Source organism: Cryptomeria japonica, chromosome 9 (genome assembly GCF_030272615.1).
Source record: "Cryptomeria japonica chromosome 9, Sugi_1.0, whole genome shotgun sequence".
Classification (NCBI taxonomy): Eukaryota; Viridiplantae; Streptophyta; class Pinopsida; order Cupressales; family Cupressaceae; genus Cryptomeria; species Cryptomeria japonica.
The window spans coordinates 396464396-396491812 of record NC_081413.1 but is presented as its reverse complement, the minus strand read 5'-3'; the positions used below and the strand labels follow the sequence as shown (position 1 = coordinate 396491812).

At 35.8% G+C, this 27417-nt stretch overlaps 1 protein-coding gene across 1 annotated transcript; it reads left to right on the top strand.

Moving 5' to 3' along the window:
- Positions 1-1102: 1102 nt before the first annotated feature.
- LOC131073043 (UDP-D-apiose/UDP-D-xylose synthase 2) lies at positions 1103-4548 on the top strand. Its single transcript, XM_058009409.2, has 9 exons — positions 1103-1475; positions 1828-1920; positions 2324-2431; positions 2543-2657; positions 2752-2885; positions 3070-3171; positions 3252-3344; positions 3952-4087; positions 4189-4548. The coding sequence occupies exons 1-9, from the start codon at positions 1212-1214 to the stop codon at positions 4296-4298; spliced, it is 1155 nt and encodes a 384-aa protein (XP_057865392.2). The 5' UTR covers positions 1103-1211; the 3' UTR covers positions 4299-4548.
- The last annotated feature ends 22869 nt before the right edge of the window (positions 4549-27417 follow it).

Here is a 27417-nt window from a genome sequence, read left to right as displayed (position 1 = left end):
TCGAGGTTTCCTAGAGGGACGTTACAGTTAATACCCATCTCAATGTCCCCTTTCATAAAACCTCAATTTGTAAATTTGCTTATGTCATCTCCTATCCCCTTCACACCTAAATATGAGAAGACTTGTAAAGATAAATAAGAGAATACATGTATAAAGAAAATAAAAGCTTTAAATAAATCATATAGCTAATTAAATAATTGCAACTTATTATTTTATTTTGGAAATTGGTGGAGACAATATTGGAACCACGAGGACAAGTTTTCTAAGTGTTCTTAATTTTTGGAATTGGTGGAGGGAATATAGCTATAATTAAATAATAATATTTAATTATTTTAAACATGTGAGGCGGAAAATAGGTGTAAAAAATAATAATTTATTTATTTATTTATGTGAGATGAGACAAAAAAGGGGAATACACAAATAATAAGATTACTTAATTAAGTGGAAAATTTTAAGTGAAGGGGACTTGTCTAGGTAATGTGGGAGAAATATTTAGTTGTCTAGAATTATATACTAATTAGTTACATTTATTTAATTATGTAAAGCTTTTATTTGTCTTTTCACATATCTTCTCATATTTGTCTTTACACATATCTTCCCATATTAATCTTTACACATATTTTCTTATATTTAGATGTAAAAGGGATAGGAAGTGTGGATCTATATAGATCAATTTATTAAGACACATGGAAAGAGAGGTCTAGATTAGAGGTGTAGATATATATAGATAAATTTATTGAGTCAAAATAAAGATATTGTCACCATTAAGAGCAAATTGGATTGTAGACAGATCATTCCAACACAACATCAACATCATTTCTTTATAACAATTATCAAACTAAATAGACTTAAATCTATTTACATATTTTCTATTCATTTATTAGTATAGAAAATACTTGTAGATCAAATGATTTTATTAAATGTACCTAGAGTTCTCGTTTTCTTGAACATGTCTTTCTCGTATTTAAGCGTGATAGTGGGCCCCGAGGCCCACCGACAGATCGAAGCGCGTGGAAAGAGCGGCCGAGATGGAAATCGACGGCTAGGGAAGAGATCGACGGTCATTATAGAAGTGGGGGCCGCCTCCATTATAGACTGCAAGCTGTTTAATTACAGAGACACAGAACATAAAGCAGCTTGAGCCAGAAGCCGTGGCTATTAAAGGATTTTTTTGTTGAAGCAACTTGCATCACATAAGAAAGAAGAGCAGAATGGCGGGTAGGGTGGATCTGGATGGAAGCCCAATCGATGCCATCACAATCTGCATGATCGGTGGCGGGGGTTTCATTGGATCTCATCTGTGCGAGAGACTGATGCACGACACCAACCACACGGTTCTGGCGGTGGATGTTTACAGCGACAAGATCGAGCATCTGCTTCAGCCGGGACAGCCATGGTCCAGCCGCATTCAGTTTCACCGAATCAATATCAAGCACGATCCCCGTCTCGAAGGCCTTATCAAGATGGCCGATCTGGTACTTGCCCTTGCTGTTGCTTTTTCTTGCCTCAGAGCAGATCTCCCTTGATTTGCTTTCTTGTTGCTTCTTTTGGTCTTGCTGCGGAGGTGGGGTTTGTGTTTCTTTCTGCATTTGTTAGAAAAGCGTTGGCATTCCAGCATAATCTGTTTTAAAATTTTGCAGCATTTTATTAATGTTCACTTGCATTTTGACCTCTACAGTTCTCTGTTTACCCAAATTACTGTTTAGTTTAATGTTCTGATTAGATGCATTACTATTTAAATTTTTTGTTTGGGTAAAGATTTAACTGTGGATCGATGATCAAAAAGGCTGAGGCATAATGTTCTATAGTTTCTTCTTGTTGTTGCAGACAATCAATCTGGCTGCTATTTGCACACCAGCGGACTATAACACTCGACCTCTTGATACAATCTACAGTAATTTCATCGATGCTCTCCCTGTGGTGAGTGTTGTCTTCTGTTACAAGGAACGGTTTCACAACGAATTTCTTTATTTCATTTTTTAAAGCAGTGTCATTCTTTTTGCAATTAGTAAGATAAAAGATAGTAATGTAGGAAGTGGGTATGACTTATAAGACCTACATGTACATATTTTAGTATCTTAATTCATTTGGAACAATGCGATCGCAACTGGAAGAATGAAATGATAGAAATCGAATTTGAATTTTAAGATTCCAGGCCTAGTCTGCATGACAAGTTGTTATATAAGACCTGCATATTTCAGATTTTGTATTCCTGAGTTAACGGCCAAGCTCGGGAGTGGGAGTGAACCAAGCCTTACCAATCACTTGCACAGAGAGATTGATCGCTAACCTGAAATGTTGATCTTGTTGGTTATTTTTTTAGGTTAAGTACTGCTCAGAAAACAACAAACGCCTGATTCACTTCTCTACATGTGAAGTTTATGGAAAGACAATTGGAAGTTTTCTTCCAAAAGACCATCCCCTGCGACAGGTATACCAAGGAGTCATTCTTCACCATTTCTATAACTGATCTGGTCTGTTCCTTGCATGTTGTTCTATTTGTCTGAGGACTTTCCAGTGACAAAATGTTTGTGTGTGCCAGGACCCCTCTTTTTATGTCCTTAAAGAGGATGAATCTCCTTGTATTTTTGGTCCAATTGAGAAACAACGATGGTCATATGCATGTGCAAAGCAGCTGATTGAGAGGCTTATTTATGGTAAGAAGAATATTAATGACTGGATATTTTAAAATTTTTTAATGCAGGCAATATTTTGGAAAATTATTTTAAAATTTGATTTGAATTTTTCCAGCTGAGGGGGCTGAGAATGGCCTTGAATTCACCATTGTTAGACCTTTCAACTGGATTGGACCAAGAATGGATTTTATTCCTGGAATTGATGGACCCAGTGAGGGTGTACCAAGGGTTCTTGCCTGTTTTAGCAATGTAAGTTTGGCTATACCCTGGATGCATCCTTTATGGTATCTATGATAAGGATCGAGTGTTTTGTCTGGTCAAATAATGATGAGGAAATGGAGGCTGCAACACATCCATGTTAAATTTTCCTTTGACTAAATGATTCTGGATTAATTGTTCATACAATAGCTGATCGATAACTATGAACCCTCAGGGTTTATTGCGGGGCGAGCCTTTGAAACTTGTAGATGGAGGGCAGTCACAGCGTACATTTGTTTATATAAAGGATGCCATTGAGGCTGTTCTCCGGATGATTGTAAGTCACTTTGTTTTTGCAAAGGTAGACTGTTTATCTATGTCTTATGTGGGTATCATCTCACCCATTGGTTTTTACAGGAAAACCCCTCTAGGGCAAATGGCCACATTTTCAATGTTGGCAACCCCAACAATGAAGTGACCGTGAGACAGTTAGCTGAGCTGATGACTGAGGTGAGTGTTACATAAAAAAATGATTTGTTGAACTTGTTTCATTAGAAGACAGTGTCTTGACTCAAGCTGCTATAAAACATATAACTCATTAGCAATTGTAAGACATTTGCATGTAAAATAGTCTCAGCTTTGTAGACGTACTACATAATCCCCCTAGATACTATACATGATGGTTGAAAATAGGACTTGATAATCTCGTAACATGTTTGTGTTTAGAACGAAATTGAAACTTTATTTAAGTGTTTTATTAGCCATGCATGACACAATTAACCTCTTGGCAAGCTGTGTTGCTTTTTGCATACCAAACCTTTCTTTGATTATAAAAATGTTTGAAATTAGCTCCGATTTTAGATAAACTAATTTATAGGCATTATAAGCAATGCAAAAGGTCAAGCAAATGTATTAAGAGTCTCATTGTGGAAATTGCATGATGTGAAAATGCAAGTTGAGTAAGGGTGAGTCCATTTTTGGTTGGTAATACAAATATAGTTCTAGTATTGTTCTTGCAATTTGAAGCATAAATTTACTGCTGCTTATTTGGAACGTGCATCATATTTTTTGGCTTTGAGTACTTATCAAATTTTCTGGTCCTTTTTGCTTTGCTAAGTTATACTCTAAAGTAAGTGGTAAACCACCTCTGGAGACGCCAACTATTGATGTAAGTTCCAAGGAATTTTATGGTGAAGGTTATGACGATAGTGACAAGCGAATACCAGATATGACTATCATCAAACAGCAGCTTGGTATGTTGGTTTAGTTTAAATTTTCATGGTTTGATATTGCCATAATTTTACCTGCCACTCCAACTAGGGATTAAAACTCGATATATAAAATTTCCATGCAGAGTGGGAACCAGAAACCTCTTTGTCGGATCTGCTTGAGTTTACACTGACTTATCAGCACAAGACCTATTCCCATGCTGTGAAGCAGGCGATGTCTACTGCATCAAGCTGAATATTACCACAATTTGCTGTTCAATCGTTTTTGAGAACTATTTGCCAAGGATTTTATCAGCTCGCTACTGCAATTCTTTTGTGTACTTAGTACCTGTACCTCTCGGCCCTAATCAAGTTTATTAAATATTCTTTATAAGTTTATAACATTTCATTGTTACGTTCTTGGGGAATGCAAGTCCGAAAAAGTAGACTCTAGAATTTGTATTATTGCCATTCTTATTTAAAATTATTCTACAGGCTTTTAGCTGTGTTCGGTGTATGGTTTAAGTTGGTGTGCATGTGCCCTTTTCTGTTTAATATTGCTTTTGGCTAAAATGTATGCAATTTATGGTAATTGTGTTCATGTAGCAACTATCATTTTATCTTTTATACGCTCATCATAGCTTTTACTGAATGACGCTGGTTTCGTCTCTAACATTTAAAAGATTGAGTGAAACAAAATTGGTTTGAGAGTGGAACTTCCATCTATTGCTTAGAGCTTTGGAGCTTTCTGTTACCTGATATCATCTGGTTGGTTTTTGTTTTTGGAAGATCTTTATACCAATGAAAATCAAAGCCTCAAAATAGCAAAATAAGGCCTTTGGGCAAGGAAAGAACGTGTGTGGTAGCTAATGGACTTGTCGACAGCACGGTTCATATCTGATTAATAGTGGATTCACTTCATAGAAGGCTGAAATTTAATAATTCTAAGGAGCTGGATGTTCTGGCTGGTTGGTTTACTGTTGGATGGATTTTGTGCTTTCACATCTTTATCATATTTGTTCCATGTTTTCTTTGTTCATAGATTAGAAATTGTTGGTTTTCCACTATATATTGGCCGATTTGAAAAACGACCTTAACTTTTTTAGAGTACCTGTTAGTATTAGAGGGAACCGGAATACTAAATTCCATCTATCATTTGTAAACGTAGTTAACAGCAATTAGCATTAGTTAGTTACACCATTCTTTTTAGGATGGGTTTTTAGTCATGGTAAAGAAGGGGAATCAAAATTATATAATTAATGGTTATGCTTTTTGGGCGTGGAGATTACATCTGTCCAAATCTTTGCCATTTGGTTGTGTCCAAATATTACACATTCACTTGTGTGCCAGAATGGATAATCAACAGTAATAAAATAAAAAATAATATTAAAAAAAAGGCTTGTGGGTCTAGTTGACAAGCTGTCTTAAAACAACACTAAGAGTTGTACAGAGGAAAAAGGTGTATGCCTTTGAATTTTTCCTCTTGTATTTAATATTATAATTTTTTTTGTTAAAAATTGTTTCTAATTTTTTAAGCAGCTATTACATAATATTTTCCATAGACTCTCTTATATGGGACCATGTTTTTCACTGATTTTTCTTTTTCCCTGGGCCTAGTTGACAAGTTGTCCTATTACAGGAATATTGTAGTGGAAAAAAGCGTGCCTTAATTTTTCCTCTTCATTCTTATACTATGATAAATAAAATGTTGTTGCTATTTTTTTAAAGCAGCTATTACATAATATTTTCCATAGATCTACTATTTAAGGCCATGTTCTTTAGTTAAAAAAAAGCAGAGTTTGTTGGCCAAAGATCTCCTATCAAGGCCATGTTCTTTAGTTTAGAAAACGGATTTTGTTAGCCTAGTTGACAAGGCATCCTAATATAACAATAATTTAGTATTGTTTTTTATGCTTTTTTGCACATGTTAATGTTTGTGACGGGTCCAAATAGAATTAATTAATTTTTACACATTTTATGCTTTTAAATGGGCTCCTTACATGATCAGTCTTAAATGGTCTGCAATCCTAAAAGACCTTGAGTTAATGTGTTTAGGGTCGTGTATTTAATGGAATCATCTCATCATTTATATAATTACATTATCATTTAGAAATCAAATTTAATGTAGAACGTTCTATTGAAATAAGACTACATTTACATATCTGTCAATAACACTTGCTGGTTCAACTATTTGACTATTTTGTCTACATACATACAGACTCAACTATTGACTATTATGCCTATATTAATTTTCAAACACCTCTACTTATCTTTATCATTGCTGAAGTGGTCTCAGGACTAAAACCGTATTTTAGCAAAACTACGCATCTTTTGGTTAAACCACACGAAAAAATAAAAGCTTGGGAAATGCTAAATACTAAAGTACAGAACTTATTTGAGCCAAAATTATGACTCTTGTTAAACCACATGGGAAAATAAAAGCCTGGAAAATGCTAAATACTAAAGTACAGAACTTGTTGGCGTAAAACTATGACTGGTTAAACCACATGGTACAGAACTTGATTAGAAAAGTAAAAGCCAACTTTGCAGAAGATAACGTATATAATAAGCTCAGGAAAATTGAAATTACTTATAAAACAGATTAAAGAATAAATATTGCAATAAAATAATCAAATTATCACAGTTAGAATGTAATCACATAACGTCACTTAGGATCTGCTGACAATTACTGACTAATAATCTGCTGACAATTACTGACCAATAAGTTCTAATCAGATACCCACCGCCTTCACTCAATGCGGTTTATGTCAAAACAGAGTTTATCCACTCAAACAATTGTCATACAACAATTAAAGATTGTTACCGGATGATTTCAATTCAGTGCTTTCATCTATTCGGTATGCTCTGACGTTTATGTTATATCTAATATACATGTTTTTGTTGTATATACAGGGGAAAGAGAAAAAATAAATAAGAAAAAAATAGTTTAAGCATTGGTTTTGTGGAATCAGCTACAAATTCGAAGTTACTTTAGTTATATTAGGATAACAACTTTCATCTCATCATTTTGTAGTTTGTTTGACAGTATGTCTGCTGTTGTTTTGTTGATTATCTCTTGGTGGTCTTTCTAGTTTATTGGCCAGTTTTGTTCTTGGCTCTAGTTCTATGTTGTAGTTGACAGGTTCTGGGGTCCTTTCAAAATCCTCTTCCAGTTCATAGCTCTGGTTTAAAGTGTTTATTTTAATCAAAAACAACTTTCATTATTTTTATCTTTAGTGGTTTGGTAGAATAAATTGAGTTGGGTGATCTAATCTCTTGGAAGCAGTTAAGATGAGTTGGAAACGTTTGCTACAAAATAAGTCATCCTGCAACAGTTGCTGGAAGGTTCCTACAGCAAATGCAAGACAGTTCCTGTAGTAGCTGCAGGATACCTGTATGCACAACAGTCATTGTGAGTGCAAAATCTAATGCCGTTGCCTGATTCGATCCTTTACAATCATAGCAGCCAAATTGGCTACTGTCGCTTGGGGGTTATTTCCAGCACTGCTCTTACTACTGCATTCCTCTCTCTTATAATAACCAAACTGTGTCATCGTCTTGATTTGCTTTCCATAGCTTTTGATTAACTCCCAACTAGGATGGGAGTACTCACCCCTCACCAGGACATGGTAGCTTGCTTTTCTGCATTTTTTATAATCCCTCCTCGCTTGCTTTCTTCGCTTCTCATTTTGCATTAAGGAGGCAAAAGTCCTTAATTGCACATCACCTACACAAAGGGGTTGAGGTTCCATCTTGTATTTGTGATTACTGCAAAACTGTGAAACGAATGCATGGCAGAAAGTTGCTGGTCTGGTCATTTCCCAAGGCAATTCTGATCAATCTTCCCAATTTGAAAACTGTAAAATTGCTCATGCAGGTACAATGCAAAGGCACATCCTAGAGGTTGACACACAAGCTTGTGGGATATAAGCCTATATACTTTTTCTATTGTTGTCTTCAGGTTATGGTTCTCTGTTGTTCCTGTAGTTGCTGCTTTAGTTTCAAATTTAGTTCTATTTCTTTAAACAGTTGCTCCTCTCTTGCACCATTTATAACACACCGTTTGTCTCTGAATTGCTAGATCTTATTCACGTGTTCTTTGATTGTAACGATTGGTCCTATTGTATGTTGCCAGTTGTGTTCTGCAGCAGCTGCTACTTCCAATTTGGCTACCCTGGTTTTCATGCTTCCAACTATATTTGTTTCTCTACCAACAACCATTTAGCCGCCTCTAGCGCATGGCTATTATCAGTAAGCCTTATGGCTTGCCTTTTCCTCTTAGGCTAACGGAAGCCAACATTGAGTATTTCAACATTAGATTCAGTAGCTTGAGATGGAAGGGTGTTTTCTGACACAAAAGGAAAGATGCTAAGAGTTTGTTCTCTTCCTCTGGTCAGCCTTCCTTGTATGGATCGGGTAGGGAATGATGGGTTTTCCTCTTCAAATTGCTGCATGTAGTACCAACTTCCATTTGTGTGGTTTGTTCGGGCCAGGATCTGCTACAAAAACCCTTCCCAGAACCACAGGGAGCGATTCTGAAGCTATAGGTCCGTGTTCTTTAGTAGGTACCCATCCTATAGCAGCCGCACCTGCACTTATGACTTGTAGATTCTTCCTCAAGTTCGAAATTGGGCCCTGCCTTGAGGTGCCTTTTGTTCTAGTTCACCCAGCTCGTTGGGTTTGCATCCTGCTGAGAACCTCTATCAAAATAAATTTGATCAAATACATAGTGGGCAAACATTTGTTCTTGCCCCTTTGCAAATGAACTAGAAATGCTTCAACGGGTTCCTGTTGACCTCCATCCATTATTCATGTTAAGGAGCAGTGACCACATGGGCTGGAAATAGATAGGTCATAGAGACAAGCATACCAGCTGCAAAGCTGCAAGAAAAGGAACAATAATCAACCACGATGAATACTTCTGAGATCACTGCAAAGCTTTTGTGTTCGCACCTTGAAAAGTGTAAATGGTAACTCAGAAAAATATAGAAAAGAATAAAATGATAAGAAATAAAAGGTTCCTCAAAAAGGCACACAAATGCATATAGGCAAAGATCTAACTAGAAGGCACACAGATGTGTATAGACAAAGATCCAACTCCAACTGTAAGTTATAGCAGCAAGGAATGAAGGAAATGAGGTGTGGTTATATAGGGTTAAAGCTCAAATCAATTACAACACGAATTATAATAAATAGGAAAACGAGACCCTCAAGATCATCTCTCAATGGTAGCTGGAATTGTAGGGGCTAACCACTAGAGGAGGGGTCATGGTTTGTAGTACATAGCACAGAGGGAAAGGACATTGCTCTTGTTGAAACTCATAAGCATGCAGGCTACAATTCGTCCGTTATTGAAATTAAAAAGGTCTTGGTTTGGAATGAGTTAACAAAAAGTGGAAAGGGGCATGGAGGAGCATGGAGGAGCATGGACGAGTGACAGTTTTAGTAATGGAAGGTTTAAAAAAAGGTCTTGGTTTGGAATGAGTTAACAAAAAGTGTAAAGGGGCATGGAGGAGCATGGAGGAGTGATAGTTTTAGTAAGGGAATCATGAAAAGGAATCATAAAAATGGGAAAGGAGGGTTCAAATAATCAGTTTATATGGATGAGTATTACAGATAAAGAGTCTACCATTCTTCTCACTGGTTGTTACTTTGGCCTTTATGGATATAAATCTTACAAGAAAAAGAAGCTAGACAAGGGGAATCCCTGTTAAGTTTTACAAAAGGACATAGCAGAATTTTACGCCATAGGTGTGATCATTCTTATGGGGGATTTCAATGCTAGAACAACAAATAATCAAACACTATCCCTCAATAGGGAACAGGGGTTGATTAGGGAATCAGAGGCAGAAAAGGGTCTCAAGACAAAAAAATGGTATATTTCACATTTTGGAGTTGAGTTGTTGGGGTTATGCAACCTTCATGATTTGTTTATTTGTAACGACATAGAAATACAATTGAAATATTGAATATCACATGTCAAACGTACAATGGATAAAATGTGGTAGACTACATCATTTGCTTGCAAAATATTCTACCAATGATAAGGGAGGTAGAAATAGGAAATGAAATCTGATCATAACACTTCTTTAACGATTAATATGCAAAAAGTTGACCAACAAAGGGACAATCCTAAAGAAGTAGCATTGCAAGGCAAAATCCATATGATTGGAGGAATAAAATGTTAGCAGCCCCAACAAAGGCAAAGGAATAATAAACAATAATAACCTTATGGCAATAATCCACAAAACTCTAATGGCATGCAAAAGAGTTAAGAGTTAGAAGAAGTATAAATAGTAGTTTTTTGACAAATGCTTGGTTTGATAAAGAGTGCAAGAGTACAAAAAGACTGCTTAAAATTTCAAGAAAAAGAATGCTTAAAATTTCAAGAAGGGAAAAAGAGTACAAAGAAGTGTATGAAAAATTGTGAGATCTAAAAAAAATTCATGAAAGGAGGAAGGAGTTAATCCCTTTGGGCAAAGTAGTAGGGTAAAGCAAAAATTGAAAATGGCATCTCAAACATCCAATGGATTGGTTATATGAAAGAGACCAAAATAAAGATCCTCCATCCATAATGAACATTGAGGCCAAACTCTTAGAAGTTCATAACAAAAGACATATATGGGATATAGGTTGAATTCTTAAAGTGGGGCTTCTGCACCACATCAAAAAATATTTAATTAGGTTATTAAGGATGGCTTCTTGACAAATTGTACAACTAGCATCACCATTCCTCTCCTCAAAAGTGGTGATGTCAACAATTCGACAAACTATCACACTATGATGATCAATCCCCCTTTTGGAATACTCTTTGGAAGGATGGTGGAACTTGAGATCAACCTTGCTTTTGGGTTGAAAGGGAAGGGAAAAGGGTGAAAGGCCAAGGCACTCAACTAATAACCATTGCATTATCTCTTAGTCGTTTGATCAAAACGGTTTGGGAAAAGTTAGGGAGAAGGGTTTTTTTGCTACTTTCTCGATCTCAAAAAGGAATTTGACATGGTGTAGGCTAGAAGTAAACTCTGGCATGAAATGCAATAGTTGGGAGTTCCAAAACAATATAGGGGAGTAGTATATAGGCTTTATGAGTAGGTTCAAGCCAAAATTAGAACTAAAGATGGTGTATTAGAGTGTTTTGGGAGTGACATCAGTGCCAAATAAGGGTGTTTGTTCCCCACTTTGTTTTGGCTCTACATAGACAAGTTAAAGGACTAGATATACAAGTCAAATGGTAAGGGTGTGCATTTGACCACCTTTGTGATAAAGTTAATGCTCTACATTGATGATGACCTTGTTCTATTGGCTAAAATGACACATTGTCTACAAGAACTTCTAAGAGCCCTAGAGCTATTTGTCAAGAGGTGGGAATGCAAGTGAAATTTAAAAAAAATCAAAGTCCCGATCTTTACTTTGAGAAGAAAAAAGAAGAAAATAAAGTTTGAGTTTGAAGGAAGCCCCTTGCAAGTGGTAAATGAATACAAATATTCGAGCCTTGATTTTCATAGCAACATTAGTTGGGAGGCTTGTAGAGAAAAAAAGGTAAAGGGGGATGGAAAGTTAATACATGCTTCAAAACAAATGAAGATTAGCCCAACTATGGGATTGGAAGGCAAAGAATATGTTATTTGGGTTGCTTGTTACATGGGTAGTGTTGTATGATTGTGAAGCATGGGGCAAAACATATCATTATCAAGACAAATGTATATAGGAAGACTACAAAGATATTTTATGACAAGCAATTTCAAAATTAAAGATATAGTCCAATATGAGATTGTCCTAGTTGAGGCTAGGGCCTTTCTAGTTGAAGTGGTTGCAATGATTCAGTTGTTAGGAAATTTGAAGAGAATAGAGAATATGGAAAGTCACCATTGGCCTAAAATTGTAGTAGGAGAAAGCCAAATAAAACAAAAATCACTTGGATGAAGCAAAATATCAAGTGGATGAATAAATTGGGACTTAATATGCAAGAATGCACAAAAGTGAATGAATAAATCAAAAGGTATGTGAAGAAGACAATCAAAGTGGCGATGTGGACAAAGCATCTAGAGCAAAAAAGGGAATATTATGTCAAACATTTAAATCCACATTTGACTATTAGCAAAAAAAACTATATAGAGGCAAATATGAAATGTAAAGCTAAAATAATTGTAGACCCTTAAAATCAATTAAATATTAATATTTAATTAATTTATCCCTTCCAGCATAATTAATTGTATTAATTATGTTAGTCCCCATTTCTCTTAAAATTAATTAAATTATATTTAATTAATTTTATCTCTCAGCCCTCAATTAATTATATAAATCCCCTATTCTTTTGAAAATCCATTTCATCCCCAACATTAGCCAACCCCTTCAATATTTCTTCTAATTCCAATTAGTTAATTAATACACAATTAATTAACTAGTATCTTGGCTCCTACAAACCCTCTATTTAATTCCCTTCTTTAAGCCTAATTAACCTAAGCCTAATCTTTATTATCATTTTCCTCAATTTAAAATTCCCTCCCCTCCTTCTCTCTCCTCGTGTCACATCCTCCATCTTTTCCCACTTGCACTCTAATCCCTCATTATCCAATATAATCACCCTCACTAATCATTTGCACATTCCTAATCTCCAAGATTTAGAATGAGTCAACCACATGCCATAAATGGCTTTCCCATCTTACTTCCCAATCTTAAATGCCACCCACTTTTGTCTATCCAAGGAATTTTAAATTCCTTTAATCTCCCCACTCCCATACCCAAGGAATTTTTAATTCCTTAATCCTTTTATTCTCCCCATGATCCTCTTCATTCCTTGGTGTCTTTTGTCTCTCTTCACCATGTCCTTGAGAAGTGTGGAGACAAAGAATACCTTTATGACAAATCTCTCCGATCTCTCACTTGTCCTCTTCTCTTACATTCAATCTTGGCCCTTTGTCATCTTTTGATCTTAACCATCCATTCCAAATTTGAAAATCTATAAATTAGAGTCTCCTCCCTTCACAAATCAATCCACTTCATTCATAATCTTATGCTGCTAGTTTGTACTCCAAATCCATCCATAGCACCCTTATCATGTCCATTTCATCCCACAACTCATCCATATTATCATCATATAAAGCCCAATTAATTAGTCTAGTCTCTACACCTCTCCACCATTATTGTGTAGCATTGGAGAGCATTCCACATCAAGCCATCAAAGGAGCAAATCAAGTGGATCAAAGGCACATCCGCTTCTAGCTCAATCGAAGGAGCTTGAGAAGGTATAAGCTTAGTTGTTTTAGATGTTTCATTGTGTTTTATGAGTTTAGCATATGCAACAAACCTACCATTTTTTCACGCTTTCATTTTGGAATGCTCGATGGGACCCCATGTCCCTAATCTAATCAAAATTTGAGTTTTTGTTGTGACTTAGCACACACATGTAGCGGTATACCATCTTCGACACATAACACTGTCTGGGTCTGTCTTTCAACATCTTCAACCTTAGAACACCATTTGCGCTAAATTTTTTCTTGTTTCTGCAAGTTCTGTCTATCAACGTCTCCACCTATGGAACGTCGTCTCTGCCTCGGAAATGACCTCTCCATGCTTGCAAAGCGGCGTCTCTGCTTTGATAAGTTTGGTTCCTATGTAGGTGTTAACTAAGTAATTTTTGTTTTGTTTTGTTTTTTGATCTGTGCAGGTTTCTGACATTTTTTTTTTTTTTAGAAGTTACTGTGCTCAATATCTTTGTAAAATGACGTCTCCGCTCTTAAAGCAACGTCTTCGCCTCCTTAGTATTCTGACTTTTGTAGGTATTTTTTAACAATTTTGGGTTTTTAGTCTAACTATGTCCTGCAGGAACTTGAAACGGCGTCTGTGCTTCTGTGCCAACGTCTTCGTTTCACCTTTTGCGTAGGTGGAACCCTGTCTTCATATGCTAAATGACGTCTCCGCTTTGGTTCTATTTGCTTCAATTTTTTGCTAACCATTTTGTTTTTGCAGCTTGCCTTCGACCATCTAAGACATTTTACTCAAACTACTAACTTATTGTTTTGCAGATTCTCTTGTCAAATACTTGTTTTTCCACCAAGTGTATGCATGGGATCTTTATTTTCATCTAAATAGCTTATAGGTCTTGCTTGTCGTTTCTTCGTGGGGTAGTAGGTATATGCTCTCCCCTTGCGAAAGCTTGGTGATAAAAAACTAAACCTAATCCCTTTTTGTTTTAGTTAGAACCCGTAATATGTTGGTGTATTCTCCCCTCTTCGGTGGGTGAGGATAAACATGATATTTCTTTAGAGGGCCTGTCTCCCAAAGCAATTATGCAAGTGAGAGGGAACGACCCGAGTAGTACTTTAATCCAATTTTTTATATAAAAAAGGGTGAGATGAAAGTCATAGCTCGCTGGTATTATAATCTATCGTTCTTGTCAATCCAAAATGAGTTTCATACTCAAAGTACGGTTGCCTTGGCGCACATAGGTTGCTGGCATTCCTCAGATTCTAACTAGATACCATTTGTTGTAGTGGCCAAAAAACCCATACTTGCTAATTTAGGGAATGCGGATTGTATCCCGAAGTTAACCCTTCATGTACTCTTCATCATGAGATACAAAATCCCTCGATCAAAAGGTTTTCGAACCTTTGGGGTAAGAGATTTGGTGTGCTCGTGGCATCGTGGGGGAGCCCGTGTCACCAAGTCTCTGTGTATCCATGGAAGAAATGCACAAGGGAAAATGTGCAATGACAAAAACCTCTTGCCCAAGACTAATTTTAGATATTCATTTTTCTAATATTAAAATATATCCATTGGCATTTATTTATGATATTGGTGAAGATATCAATGTTGCTAGATATAACTATTTCCTTGTACATCAATGGTTTGAAGCCCACTCAAATTTATTTTGGCAATGGAAAACATTTATGTACTTTGATGTGCCAAGCTCCGATTGAATTCTATGATGGGCATACTGAGAAATTAACATTTGTTCATTATGAGGTAGATGGATATTGTCGTGCCCAAACTTTTGGGCAAAAAACGAAACAACAATTTTTTTTGAACAACATAAACTCATCAAATAATCTACATTTATAAAGAAATTAATTAAATCTTGTCTTAACTAAGATGTAAATAGAATTGTTTACTAAGTTGGAATAATTAACTCAATCCATAGGGCGACAATAGTTAATGAAGACTAATTATTTCCTAAGAGGGCCATCACAATTTAATTAGTTAATTTAATCAACCTAATTAATTTGCCGCTAATTAAGGTCGAGAGATATTTAAATGTCTCGATTGCATTAAAACTATTCCAAAACTGGTTTTTTTTTCTTTCAAAATTGCAAGATCTCCAAAGATGGAGAGTGGGTGATTAACTCACTAAGTCTAAATCTCTAGCCTAAGAAGTCTTCTCTCACTCTTTCCAACCTCTTGGATAGAGTGAGAGGCTCCCATTGGTTGGTCTTCCCTAGGTCTTATACACTCCCTAACCAAGGCACCTCAAGAAGAGGAATGAAATGGGGAAAAGGTATAACACCTACCAAGAAGGTTATCTAACCAAGGATGGCACTCTTAAAGATGAAATTCGGCCATCTAGGAAAACCCACTTTTTTGGGTGGTTAAACAAGTCCTAGGGGAAGGACACATGGCCAAATTTGGCCTTCACCCATAGGTACCCAATGAGGCCCAATAAAAATGCTCCAAAACTTACTCTAGGAGTTGATTTAACCCTTTGAAAGTCCACCTAAAGTTAACCTACGGGTCAACTCTGAGTTGACCCTCCTTATGGCTCACTATCCTAGATTTCTTGGAACCTTCAAGGATAATTTGGAAATATATCAATTAAACAAAAAGTAAATCTCTCAAAAAGGTGACATTACAATTGCCAACACAACATACAACATACGTGTCAAGTGACACTACAATATAATTCCACATCACAAATACACACATGACAATTGTCCCTTGAATGATTTAAACAATTTAATAAATAAAATTTACACACATGCAAACATTTACGTTTACGAATAAAATACAATACATACGGGGTGTTGTCTCTCCAAATAGACAACCCCTGGTTTTACGAACGTACATAGGCCTAGGCTTGATTCTCCATAATGTTTCCATGGTCACATGGATAAGTTTCCCGCACATCTCAATTACACATTAGTACTTTCCAATAGTATCTCATATAATATTAAACACATAAATAAGTATACAGATCAATCACTCTGCATACAATTGACATCAGACAAATCAATTTACCATATATCAAAGCAAATCCACATAAGCAATTATCATCGTCCTCATAAACTTAATCCATTCATAAGATATGCATCATATTTCTAGCATCATAATAAAGTCCCGCAAATCAAATAATGACCTACACCATCTCAATGTTATCCTATTCTAGAATCATATAAAATTCTATATCCACAATGCATAGAAATGAAGCATCAATATATCAATGTTATCAAATCCCTGGGATCATATAAAGTTCTATATCCATAATGTATAAAAATAAAGCATCCATAATAGTTCCAACATGAAAAACACTGAAATGCTAGGATGGGTCGGGTAGGGCCTCATAGATATGATGGAATTGTTGGTAGTAGAAGCATGTCACAATGGGAACTAGTAACTATTGTTGCAGATACATTTATTCTTAATAAGTACAAAGTTCCAAGACTTTGTGAAGAAAAGGCTTTCACTACAAAGACAATCATTAATAAGGAGCGCAAAAAGGATAATATAAACTGGTTTACATAATAATTTGAATAGGTAATAGATCAGTTGGAACAATCAAAGAAAGAATTTGCAGACAAAATAATGACAAAGGATCTTAGTCAACATCAACAAAATTTACAGTATTAGATTCCTCTCAAGAAGGATACTTCTGGTAAGGAAATCTTACCCAAAAGAAAAGCTAATTATTTCTTCTTTATTAAATTTGAAAATGAGATTTGTTAGAAGGAAATTGCAGATTTACTAGATAAAGGTCTAGTCTCACCCTCCTCCTCATCATTTTATTGTCATACAATGTATGTTCCAAAGTTTGATGCACATATGATAGACTATTCAAGGAAGTAATATTTATTCCAAGTTTGATCTAACAAAAGGATTTTGGCAGATCCTCAAAGACAGATACAAAACGACTTTCTAAATACCACAAGCACTGTATCAATGGAATTTCTTACCTTTTAGCATTAAAACAACTCCTACTATCTTTCAACAACACATGAATATCATCTTTCGATAATATTCCAAATTTATAATTACGTATATTGATGATATTCTTATCTTTAGTCAAAGTCCAAGATCACACATAGAGCATCTCAAACAATTCCTCTAAATTTGTCAATCCTATGGCCTAGCTATTAACCTTTGCTAAGTCCCATTTTGCACAAAATAATCTCCTTTGTTTAGGCACTCATATTCTTCCAGGGGGGGAAATGGAGGCCCAACAACATATTTTAAGCCGCATTGCAAAACTCTCTGTAACCAACCATAAGGAACTTCAACGGTTCCTAGGTCTTGTTAACTACATTGCAGGTTTTTATGCTAATATTGTTGAACAAGATGTCAAAGTAAAATCTACCGACATGGGAACAAAAACATGATCTGGCCATTCAAAGGATCAAGGAAATGTGCTCCCTGTTACCAACATTATGTCTCCCAGGAGATGGGGAAAAGATTGTTGAAACAAATGCTAGTGAATCAACATGGGCTGGTGTATTAAAAGAAAGGCTTCTTGATAGAAAAGAAGAAATTGTGCAATATGTTTCAGGCACATTTAAGTGGGCAGAAGTCAATAATCATAGTACTCACAAATAAATCCTACCAGTACTAAAATCATTCAAATCCTTTCATCTATTCATTGCAGACAAGAAATTTCTCTTTAGGAGTGATCTAGAAGGAATCTAGAGATAAGGTTAAAAGGGGAAGACATCTCAGATGGGCACAATTTCTGGACACCTTCAATTTCAAAATCGAACACCTACCAGGAAGTAAAAACATTTTTGTTGATTTTATCAACCGAGAAGGAGCGGAAGAACCAAAGCAAGGGAAAGTCAGAGTAATCAAGCAAAGAGAAAATGAAGGACCCTTCCTCAGCGTAAATACCTATACTACAAATCTTAGAACACATCTTGTTCAAAACTATGAACATCAACAAACAAAGTACTTTGAGGCAAGTAGGATCCTAACTCAAGAAGGAATTCTCAGAAATTATCTCCCACAAGATGCCGATCCAAAGATCAAAGAATATCTGAGTAAAATATGGAGCATCTGACAGTTTTGATGTGTTTAATACATAATGGACTATTGCCATTTCAAATTCCATAGCAATAAGACAACCGCAAAGTTGGATTGCAGATCATATGGTAAATATTGATTATATTCTCGGGGTCCATATCCTCGAGAAGATTGACAGTTTCCTAGCAGACAGACTTATGACTCTAAATTGTTTATCATCACTTTTTATCCAGCAAAACCCAACGGAATTAAGAAATTGTTCTTGGAAAATTTTGGTCCTCAACAACATGAATTCTCTACACCATTAACCACACCCCAATGGTTATGGAAAGTTTGGCGCAACCAGATCCCTACCTAGATCTTTACTAGACAATATGTCAAGCCTCATGGAATACTACATCCACTCAAAAACAATATTCCATGCATTAGATTCTACCAAAGGATTATGTGGAAAGAACCAGACCCTGCAATACCACCTCACCTGATTGATATCGAAGGATACAAATCCTCAACATCATCATACTAGGGGTTAGGTTTTTTAACCCCACGGGTAACTCAAGTTCTGTCTAGAAAAAATGAGGATGGACCTTACCATCAAAAAAGTGGTAAGTTCACCACCTTATTGTGAACACGTGTTATGTCTTCAAGTGATAAAAAAGCTTCTACCATACCTACTTTTGGTTGTAAAGCAACGGTCCACATGTAGCGGTCCCACATGTTTGTTAGTTATGTCTTTTCGATGCTTATCTCTCTTAGATAAGATAGACCATTCTCTACTAGATGTCAAGTAGTCTGTGATGGATCTAAAACCACTCTTTTCCCTTCTTTGGAAAATAGTGAGGGATTGGTCTATAAAAGGTTCCCTCAACTACCATTGGAAGGCAAGAGTAGTGTGAGCAATATCAATCTAGTCAGTCCACTAAAAGTTAAAGGGATAAAGAGTAAGCTCTTACCCCATTGGAGGAATCAGAAGTCAAGCTACTTTGGATTCAAATAGGTTATGTAGGAAAAAATAAGTGCACGATTCATGAGATAAACATTACTATGAGAAGTGTAATAATGCATACAATGTTCATCCTCACAGCTTGTTAATAAAAGATGGTATTAGATCCCTGCCTCATATGTTCTTGTAATGATCATGGAAGTTTCATATTAAGAAACAAGTTTGCCTCTTAGTTATAATTTGTGTGTCAATATCCTTCAATTCTGGTGAAAGTCTCAAGTTCTCCTTTAATTCCTTTGAAGTTTAAGATTGCTATCTGTTGTAAGTTCCATTTCTTTTTAGCCAAGCAAAGGCGTTGTGAGGGCAGTGATTAGTCAAAATTATGCAAGATCTAAAGTAGAAGGGTCTATGGAGTAGGGGTTTGGATCAGTGAGAATGCTTGAAGAAATCGATCATACAACAACCTAAAATAGCGAGGGAAGTATTTCAAACTTTGTTACTAAGTCAGAAAGTAATTTTGATTTACCAAGTTCTAGTAATCATAAGAATCTTTCTAAGGAGGATGATGATCGATTTTTAGATAGTGGATTTCGAGTTCCTCCAATACTACCATTGGAAATCTATAACGATGTAAAAGGTTTTAATAAGCTATTGCATCTTAATAGCTTGTCTAGATGTAAAGTAGTTGAGTTGCAACATGTTGTCACTAATGGCACCGAAGGAAAAATTAAATTATTTACTCAAACTGAAATTAAGAAGTTGCAACAAGAAGCCTGTAGAAATCCTAAGGCTTTTCAATATATGCACTTGTCTTATGTCCGAATAGGCATTATGGGACATTACATAAGAGGTTTACCCATTAAGATCCCGATGATGCTTAAAGATGCCCGCTCTACTCTAACCTCACATGCTACTTTAGGTGCATCCTACGATACAATATCCCAAGGACCTATATATTTTGATTGTGCATTAGATTTTACAGTTAGCCTTAAGGATGGAAAACTTGATGACGTCTTGAACTATAAGTTCAAGTCAATAGATCTTGAGATGAAAACCATATCTGTGGATCATACCCTGACATTCCTGATTCACTATTGGTTGTTTCACAAAGTGATTCCTTATATGATTAATCCCAGGAGGGCCATGTCTCCCGATGAAGCATACACTGTGTAGACACCTAAAAGTTGCACAATGAATTAAGTGAATCTTATTCATTTAATTATCCCTAATTCTTCCAATTAATTAAATTAAGATTTAATTAATATCCATATTCTTCTAAATTGACCTTTTAATCAAATTAAAGATCCGATTAAATCTCCTTCTTCTAGCCTAACCTATTAATTAAACTAAGGGTTGATTAAGTACCCTTAGCCATTTGATTGAATAAATCTTATTTATTTGATTAAAATTCCCTTTTCCCCTTTTTGATTGAATTCACATTTTATCAAAAATCCCCTTTGCAAATAAATAAATCATTATTTATTTGTGAATAGTTCCCCCACTCGTAAAATCCTACAAATGCAAATTGCATCCCCTTTTTGGCTAAATTAAATCATTTTAATTTACCAAAATTACCTATTTTCCCTCACCCACTTTCAAAATCCTACATTCCCCTAATCATTCTTCTAGAAGCCTTCTAATTCTATCCTAATCATGTCCTATTCTCCTAATCATATCCCATCCCTAAAATTGGGGGAGTCACTTCTCAAAATTTGGGTAAAGTCTTCAAAATGTGTTGAAGAGTCTACCTTATTCAACAAGCTAACTTGTTGAGTTCCCCAAATTTGTAAGAGCCTTACAAATTAGCCCCAAAAGTCTTGTAAGGCATTTAATGCCTCTTACAAACCCACACCCCTTAGCCATGATGGTTGTCCCTTAACCATTTACCCATGTTGCACAAGAGTTTACCTCTCGGGTAATAGCATGCCTCCCTGGTTAATGACATTATCCATGATGTCACTCCTTGAGGTTATCCCCAATTGTTTGATTAGCATCCCCTCAAGCCCTCTCAAGGTGACATTTGTCAACTTGGGATTGGATTGAGTCTCTCCTTGGATTGATAACTTTCAATCCTAGCCCTTGTTGAGATTACTCAATCTCAACCATCATTTTCTCTATTTTCCCTATAAATAGAGCCCATTCCTTCTTCAATTCATCAATTCTTTTATGCATCAAAATTATAGTCATATTGCAGGTTAAGGAGCTCTCTTTGTGATTTGTAATTAAGGCTAAACAAAATTGTGCTTAATTTAAATTACAGATTTTTCCCGATCGCAAACATAATTGCGTGGTTATGATTTTTAACCATTGAAATTACAAAAGCTAAGCTCACTTAATTCTTTGCACAATTTAACAATGTTAAATAATAACTTAAAGAAGAAATTAAAAATCAAACGAATAAAAGAGAATTAGAAGATAGAAGCGAGATCACGAGCTTGATAACGGAGTTCGCTCAATATGAGCTATGTCTCTGGGTCCGCTTCTCAATGTAGGACCGCTTTATTAATATCGCCAAGCAAAATACCTTGTTACAATATTCAAACTTTGGCAAAATCTGCATCAAATGGCTCACAATCTCTCTTATTGTTTTACAATTCTTGGTGCATAATAACACCTTGCAATCTCCTCTTAGAAATTCTCCACTTTCAAAAGCATGAAAATTCTCCCAAGTTATCACCACTTCAATGAATTTTTCATCCTACACTACCCCCTTTTATACAAAAAAATTGCTCAAATTGGTATGAAACCAATTGATTTTGCAAAATCACCTTCTCTCTCCATTTTTACATATAAAATCTTGAAAAATCTCCTCTTTACAAATACAATAAATCTCGTTTAACATTAACCTCCCAATTTGTTTGAAAACAATATGTTATTTACCCCTTTATGGAGGTTATTCATGCTTTTACATTTGAGAATTTATTTTTGTACTAAATAAGGTTTTTTTTATCCCCTTATTAATAAGGGAAGGAGATTTTAAAATCTTTTGAAATCTTTCAAAAGCCGTTTAAATAGCCTCTAATTGTCTCCTAATAAAATGGGCTTATAAAACTTTATGTTTAGGAGAATTATATCTTATTTAAAGATTTATGTAAACAAAGGGATTTTCCTTTTATCATAAAGAATGGTAAGGCAAGAGGATCTTAAGGCATGGGTTAAGGGATTAAATCCCACCAAATCCTCCTTAATTTATTGATTTTAAACCATATATTTTTTTCTTTTAATAATTATGGTTTAATCCATATTTGTGCCAACTCACTACTCTTGCCATGTCATATGCCATGTTTCCTGCCAAGTGTCACATTTTGGTGACGCCACGTCATCATTTTGACAAAAAATTTGACTAGTCATAACTTCTACATACAGACTCCTCTTGAGCCCGTTCAAGTTGTGTTAGAACCGTGTCGACGAGCCCTACACAATGATACCATTTTTGTGAGATTTTGAGGTTGTGAAATTTTTAGGTTTTTCTAGATCCACCCAGATCACTTTGTTATCACCAAGCATCAACGTCATCCTCAAGCATCCATAGCACATAGTTTAGCTTCATTTAGTTGCATTTAAATCTTCCATCCTAGCTTAATTTCATTTCTTTTATAAGTTTTGCATTCTCATCTTAGTTTAATTAACACACATAACATACTTAGCTTTCAATTTGGAATATACTTTGCCTCCTAATCACCTAGCTTGCATCCTTCATCTTCATCTTCATCTCTTAGCACTCACTAGAATCCTAGTTGCATCCATTTCAATTCTAGTATCACTTTTCATATAACTCATTCTCTAGGTTGTCATCTTGAGGATCAACTACTCTTCCAAGTAAGGGCCACCTTGAATCTTAGAGATCTTTAGAGATAGAGGATAATGAGGCGATTTTAGAGTTTTTAATCTATTCATGTGTTTTGATTTCTAACATCTAATGTAATGCTTCATTGGTGTGTTTGAAGTGTTTTCCCTCTTGTAGGTGAAGACCACATTTCTGGCATACATTAATTGACGCCCACCGTGGGGCTCACGTTCCTGAATTTAATATTTTTGCAAATTTTTGTGTTGTGAGAAATTGCAGGTTCTGCTTCAACGTGAAATCTCGTACAAGATTTTGTTAGTTATAGTGCGATTATGTTTATTTTTTCGTATGGGAAGCTGAGAATTGTCGTATGAGATTCTGCCAGTTATCGTGCGATTTTGTTTCCTTTGTTGTATGGGCCGTTGAGAATTATCATATGGTTAGTTAGGAAAGCTCATACGAGTTTATGCTTGTATGAAAAATAAAGAGGCTTTTTTAGGAGTTTTCTGATATGAATTTGTTGATGGATTAGATGGATGGATGTAAAGATATGATATGAACCAAGGCTTGAAATTAGGCTTGTGGAAGTCCACCAAGAGATTTGATATTTCATTAAATTTTTCTTCTTGCAGGTTTTAACAATTTGATGCAAGTTTGAAGGAGTTAAATTAGGATTTGATTTTTGTTTTTCTAACTTTTTTCCTAAAGTTGGTTAAAATTGAACTCATTTTCTTTTCAAGGTAAAAAAGAACCTCACAATCTTCAATTGGTGCTCTAAAAAGAACATCTTTTCATCTGGAAAATTAAAAAGAACAACACTTGCAAGGATAAAATTTCCAACAAACTTCAGACATTTCTTTTACAAGTTAAAGTTCACATTTCAATTTGGGTTCTAAAAGGAACAAGAAAAACTTTCTATTTTCTTGCAAAGGTTAAAATTCACAATCAACATTTACTTGCAAGATTAAAAAGAACAATCCACATTGTGCTTGTTTGGAGCAACATCTCCAATTAGAGGTTAGCAAACAATTGACTTGAAGGATAAAAATAACTTTTGAGTGCTTTGTCTTAAGTGGTAGGTATATGCTCTCCCCTTAATTGGGTGACCAAAAAGCCAAATCCACTCTTTTTCATTATTTTATTTTACTTCAAGTATTTTACAACCTGTAGAGGGTCTACCTTCCCGAACGCCTTGGGGGGGCTAGTGAGAAGAGAACAACCCAAGTGAGTATGACTAAAGCCAAGTATTCTAACTCACTATAATCAATCGCCTTTTGAGATGAAAATCTCGATTTATAGAGCATATTTGAGTTATCTCATATCGAGCACTTTGTAGGGCCTTGAGGTCTCAATCATGCTTGCATGACTACATCTTGTTTGGTACTTTGTTGGGATATAGGTCTCAATCGTGCTTGCGCGACTTCAAAGGGTATATTCGAACATAAGCCTTTACTAAAAACCACAACATTAGAAATTTTGAGCCGAGTCAGTTGCCAAACATTGGCAATATCATAGTGCAAGGGTGGGGAAGAATCCACCCCCAAGATTACTCACCATATATCTCCCAATATAACTACCCAATCGTGAAGCAATTCACTTTGGGTTAATTTATGGAAAAAAGGCAAAAAAACGGGCGCCCTCTAGGGGGTGACAAGGTTGTTTGAGCTGACGGAGTATCGAGACTAGTGGGCTATGATATTGTCAATGACCTTTGAATAAAGAGTCTATCTGATATGCATTTATTGTGATCCAAACTAGCGAAAAACATTGGGGATTTGAACACATCCTCAAAAGAACATACACTTAATGTTTAGCCAAATGCCGCTTTCCAACAATGCCAAGAGAATGCCGCTTTCCAAAAACTCATGGAAATGCTTATAGACGCAGATAAACACAAATATATCGTCATGCTAACTAGTAAAGGAGTCAGGATTCTTGACAATTTTGACATAGGAAATTTAAGGAATACTAATGAAAGAATCTCATGAACAAGGGCAAGGACCTATACATACAATACTTAGAATCAAGAGCACCTAAGAGGAGATGACACCCAAAATCATACCCATGAACAAGACAATACTTGTAATCATGACTACATAAGTGAACAAGGGGATGTTTATCACCAAAGGTCCAATGTGCCCCTAGCTATTATTACACAAAAACTCCAAGAACTCCGACGACAAATGCAAGATTTGCAACAAGGGTCTACAACGAGGTATTCTTTGGAGGACATTTGTCCTTACCCTTTTGATAGGAGGCTAAACATGATACCTTTCTCGCCAAATTTGAATATACCAAAGTATGATAAATATGATGGTAAGAGTGATCCCCGTGATCACGTCAAGGAATTCTGCACTATGAGCTTAGAGTTTTCTCATAACGATACATACATGATGAGGCTATTCACAAGAAGTTTGGGAGGGAAAACAATGGAGTGGTTGTCAAAACTCACACCTCCCATGAGATCATTTAATGAGTTGGTGAAAAAACTCATTACACAATACTCCTATAATAGCCAACATGAGATCACTATGCTTCACATATGCAATACAAAGCAAAAGAACAATGAAACATTCATGATGTTGTTACAATGATGGAGACATATGGTCTCAAGGTACCCACGAGATGTACCTGAAAAGGAAAAGATGGAGATCTTTATAGACAATTTAAATAGTGAAATGAGTTATCAACTCAAACTACAATGTCTACCTACTTTTGCAAAGCTGATCGAGAATGGCATCCAAGTAGAGGAATCTTCTATCAAGAAAGGGACCTTGAGGTTCTCCAAGGAAGGTGTTAGTTCGTCAAGCAATAACACCTATAACAATTAATATAATAACAACAACTCAGACAAGTCCAAGTTTTGGACTAGAAATAAAAAACATCGTTAATGATGGTATCGTAGATGCCAATAATGTAAAGTCTAAGCAACCGGTGCTGACTTTATCAGGTAACACACCATCCAACAATGATCAAAGAAGTGCCAATCAAGGCACTAACAATTATCAACGTGCTACCAACAAAGGGAACAACAACAAGGACAACAACAACAACTATCGAGCCAACAACAGTAATCAAGAAGGCAATGCTAACACTCCACCTCCCCTATATCAAAGAACATATACACCATTGGGACAAACCTTGGAATCTGCATTTCAAGAATTATTGGAAAATAAGATTATCACATTTCCAGTCATAAGCAAATTTGAACCCCAAGTCAAATCACCCTGGTGGAATGACTTGCATTATTGTGATTATCATCAAAACAAAGGGCATAGATCAAACGATTGCATGAGGTTGAAAAACCTAGTTCAAGATATGATAGATAAGGGAGACATAACAGTCGATGGTGATAAAACCAATGGTGATCACGAAGCTTTCAAGAATCCTCTTCCTAATTACGACAAGGGAGGAGCATCAAGAATGTTGGCGATGCTTCCCTTCATCATATCTGAAGACGAAAGGAGGAGCATCAAGAATGTTGGCGATGCTTCCCTTCATCATATCCTCTTCCTAATAGTCTATACAACTCTTTCTATAAAATAATATCCAAAGTGATGACGACAAGAATGTTGGCGATGCTTCCCTTCATCATATCTGAAGAGCAAAAAGGATTTGTTCCTGGTAGACAGATTCTTGATTCAATCATTCTTGTTCATGAGAACATTCACTCTCTCAGTGCTGCAAAGAAAGAAGGTTTCTTGATAAAGTTGGATTTGGCTAAGGCTTATGATAGAGTTGAATGGGATGTTCTATTTAAAATCATGGGGGCTTTTGGTTTTGATGGTAAGGTTATCAAAATAATCAGAGAACTAATCACTACTCCTATGTTCTCTATTTTGGTTAATGGATCTCCTACAATTTTTTTAAAAAACTCTAGAGGGCTAAGACAAGGAGACCCCATATCACCTATCCTTTTTACCATTCTGGCTGAAAGTATGAGTAGAATGATTCATAAATTGAAACAAAGCAAAATTATCAAAGGTCTTCAACCTTCTTCTGCCAATGTGTTTTGCACTCATCAACAGTTTGTTGATGATACTATCATCATGGGATATTCTTCAGTCAAGGAGGCTGAAGCCTTCAAAACTGCTCTGAACTCCTATGCTTTGGCAACTGGTCAACTGGGACAAATCAGCTATGTACTTTCTCAATACTCTAGTCATAAGACAACAGAGAATAGCCAATATAATTGGTTGTAAAGTGGACTTGCTGCCTTCTACCTACGTGGGTCTTCCTTTAGGGATGGCTCCCCCAAACTCTTTCTGGAATATGATCATTGATAAAATTAATAAGAGACTTGCAGGATGGAAAGGTTCAATGTTATCTCAAGCTGGGAAAATGCAGCGCCTCCAAGCTACTCTTCAAAATCTCCCTGTTTATGCCCTCAGTCTGTTTGGTATTTCGGCAAAAATTGCTGAAACT

Coding starts and splice junctions, on each gene's coding strand:
- LOC131073043 (XM_058009409.2), top strand. CDS start 1,212: ATGGCGGGTAGGGTGGATCTGGATGGAAGCCCAATCGATGCCATCACA. Junction 1,921..2,323: donor TCATCGATGCTCTCCCTGTG/GTGAGTGTTGTC, acceptor TTATTTTTTTAG/GTTAAGTACTGCTCAGAAAA. Junction 2,432..2,542: donor AAGACCATCCCCTGCGACAG/GTATACCAAGGA, acceptor TGTGTGTGCCAG/GACCCCTCTTTTTATGTCCT.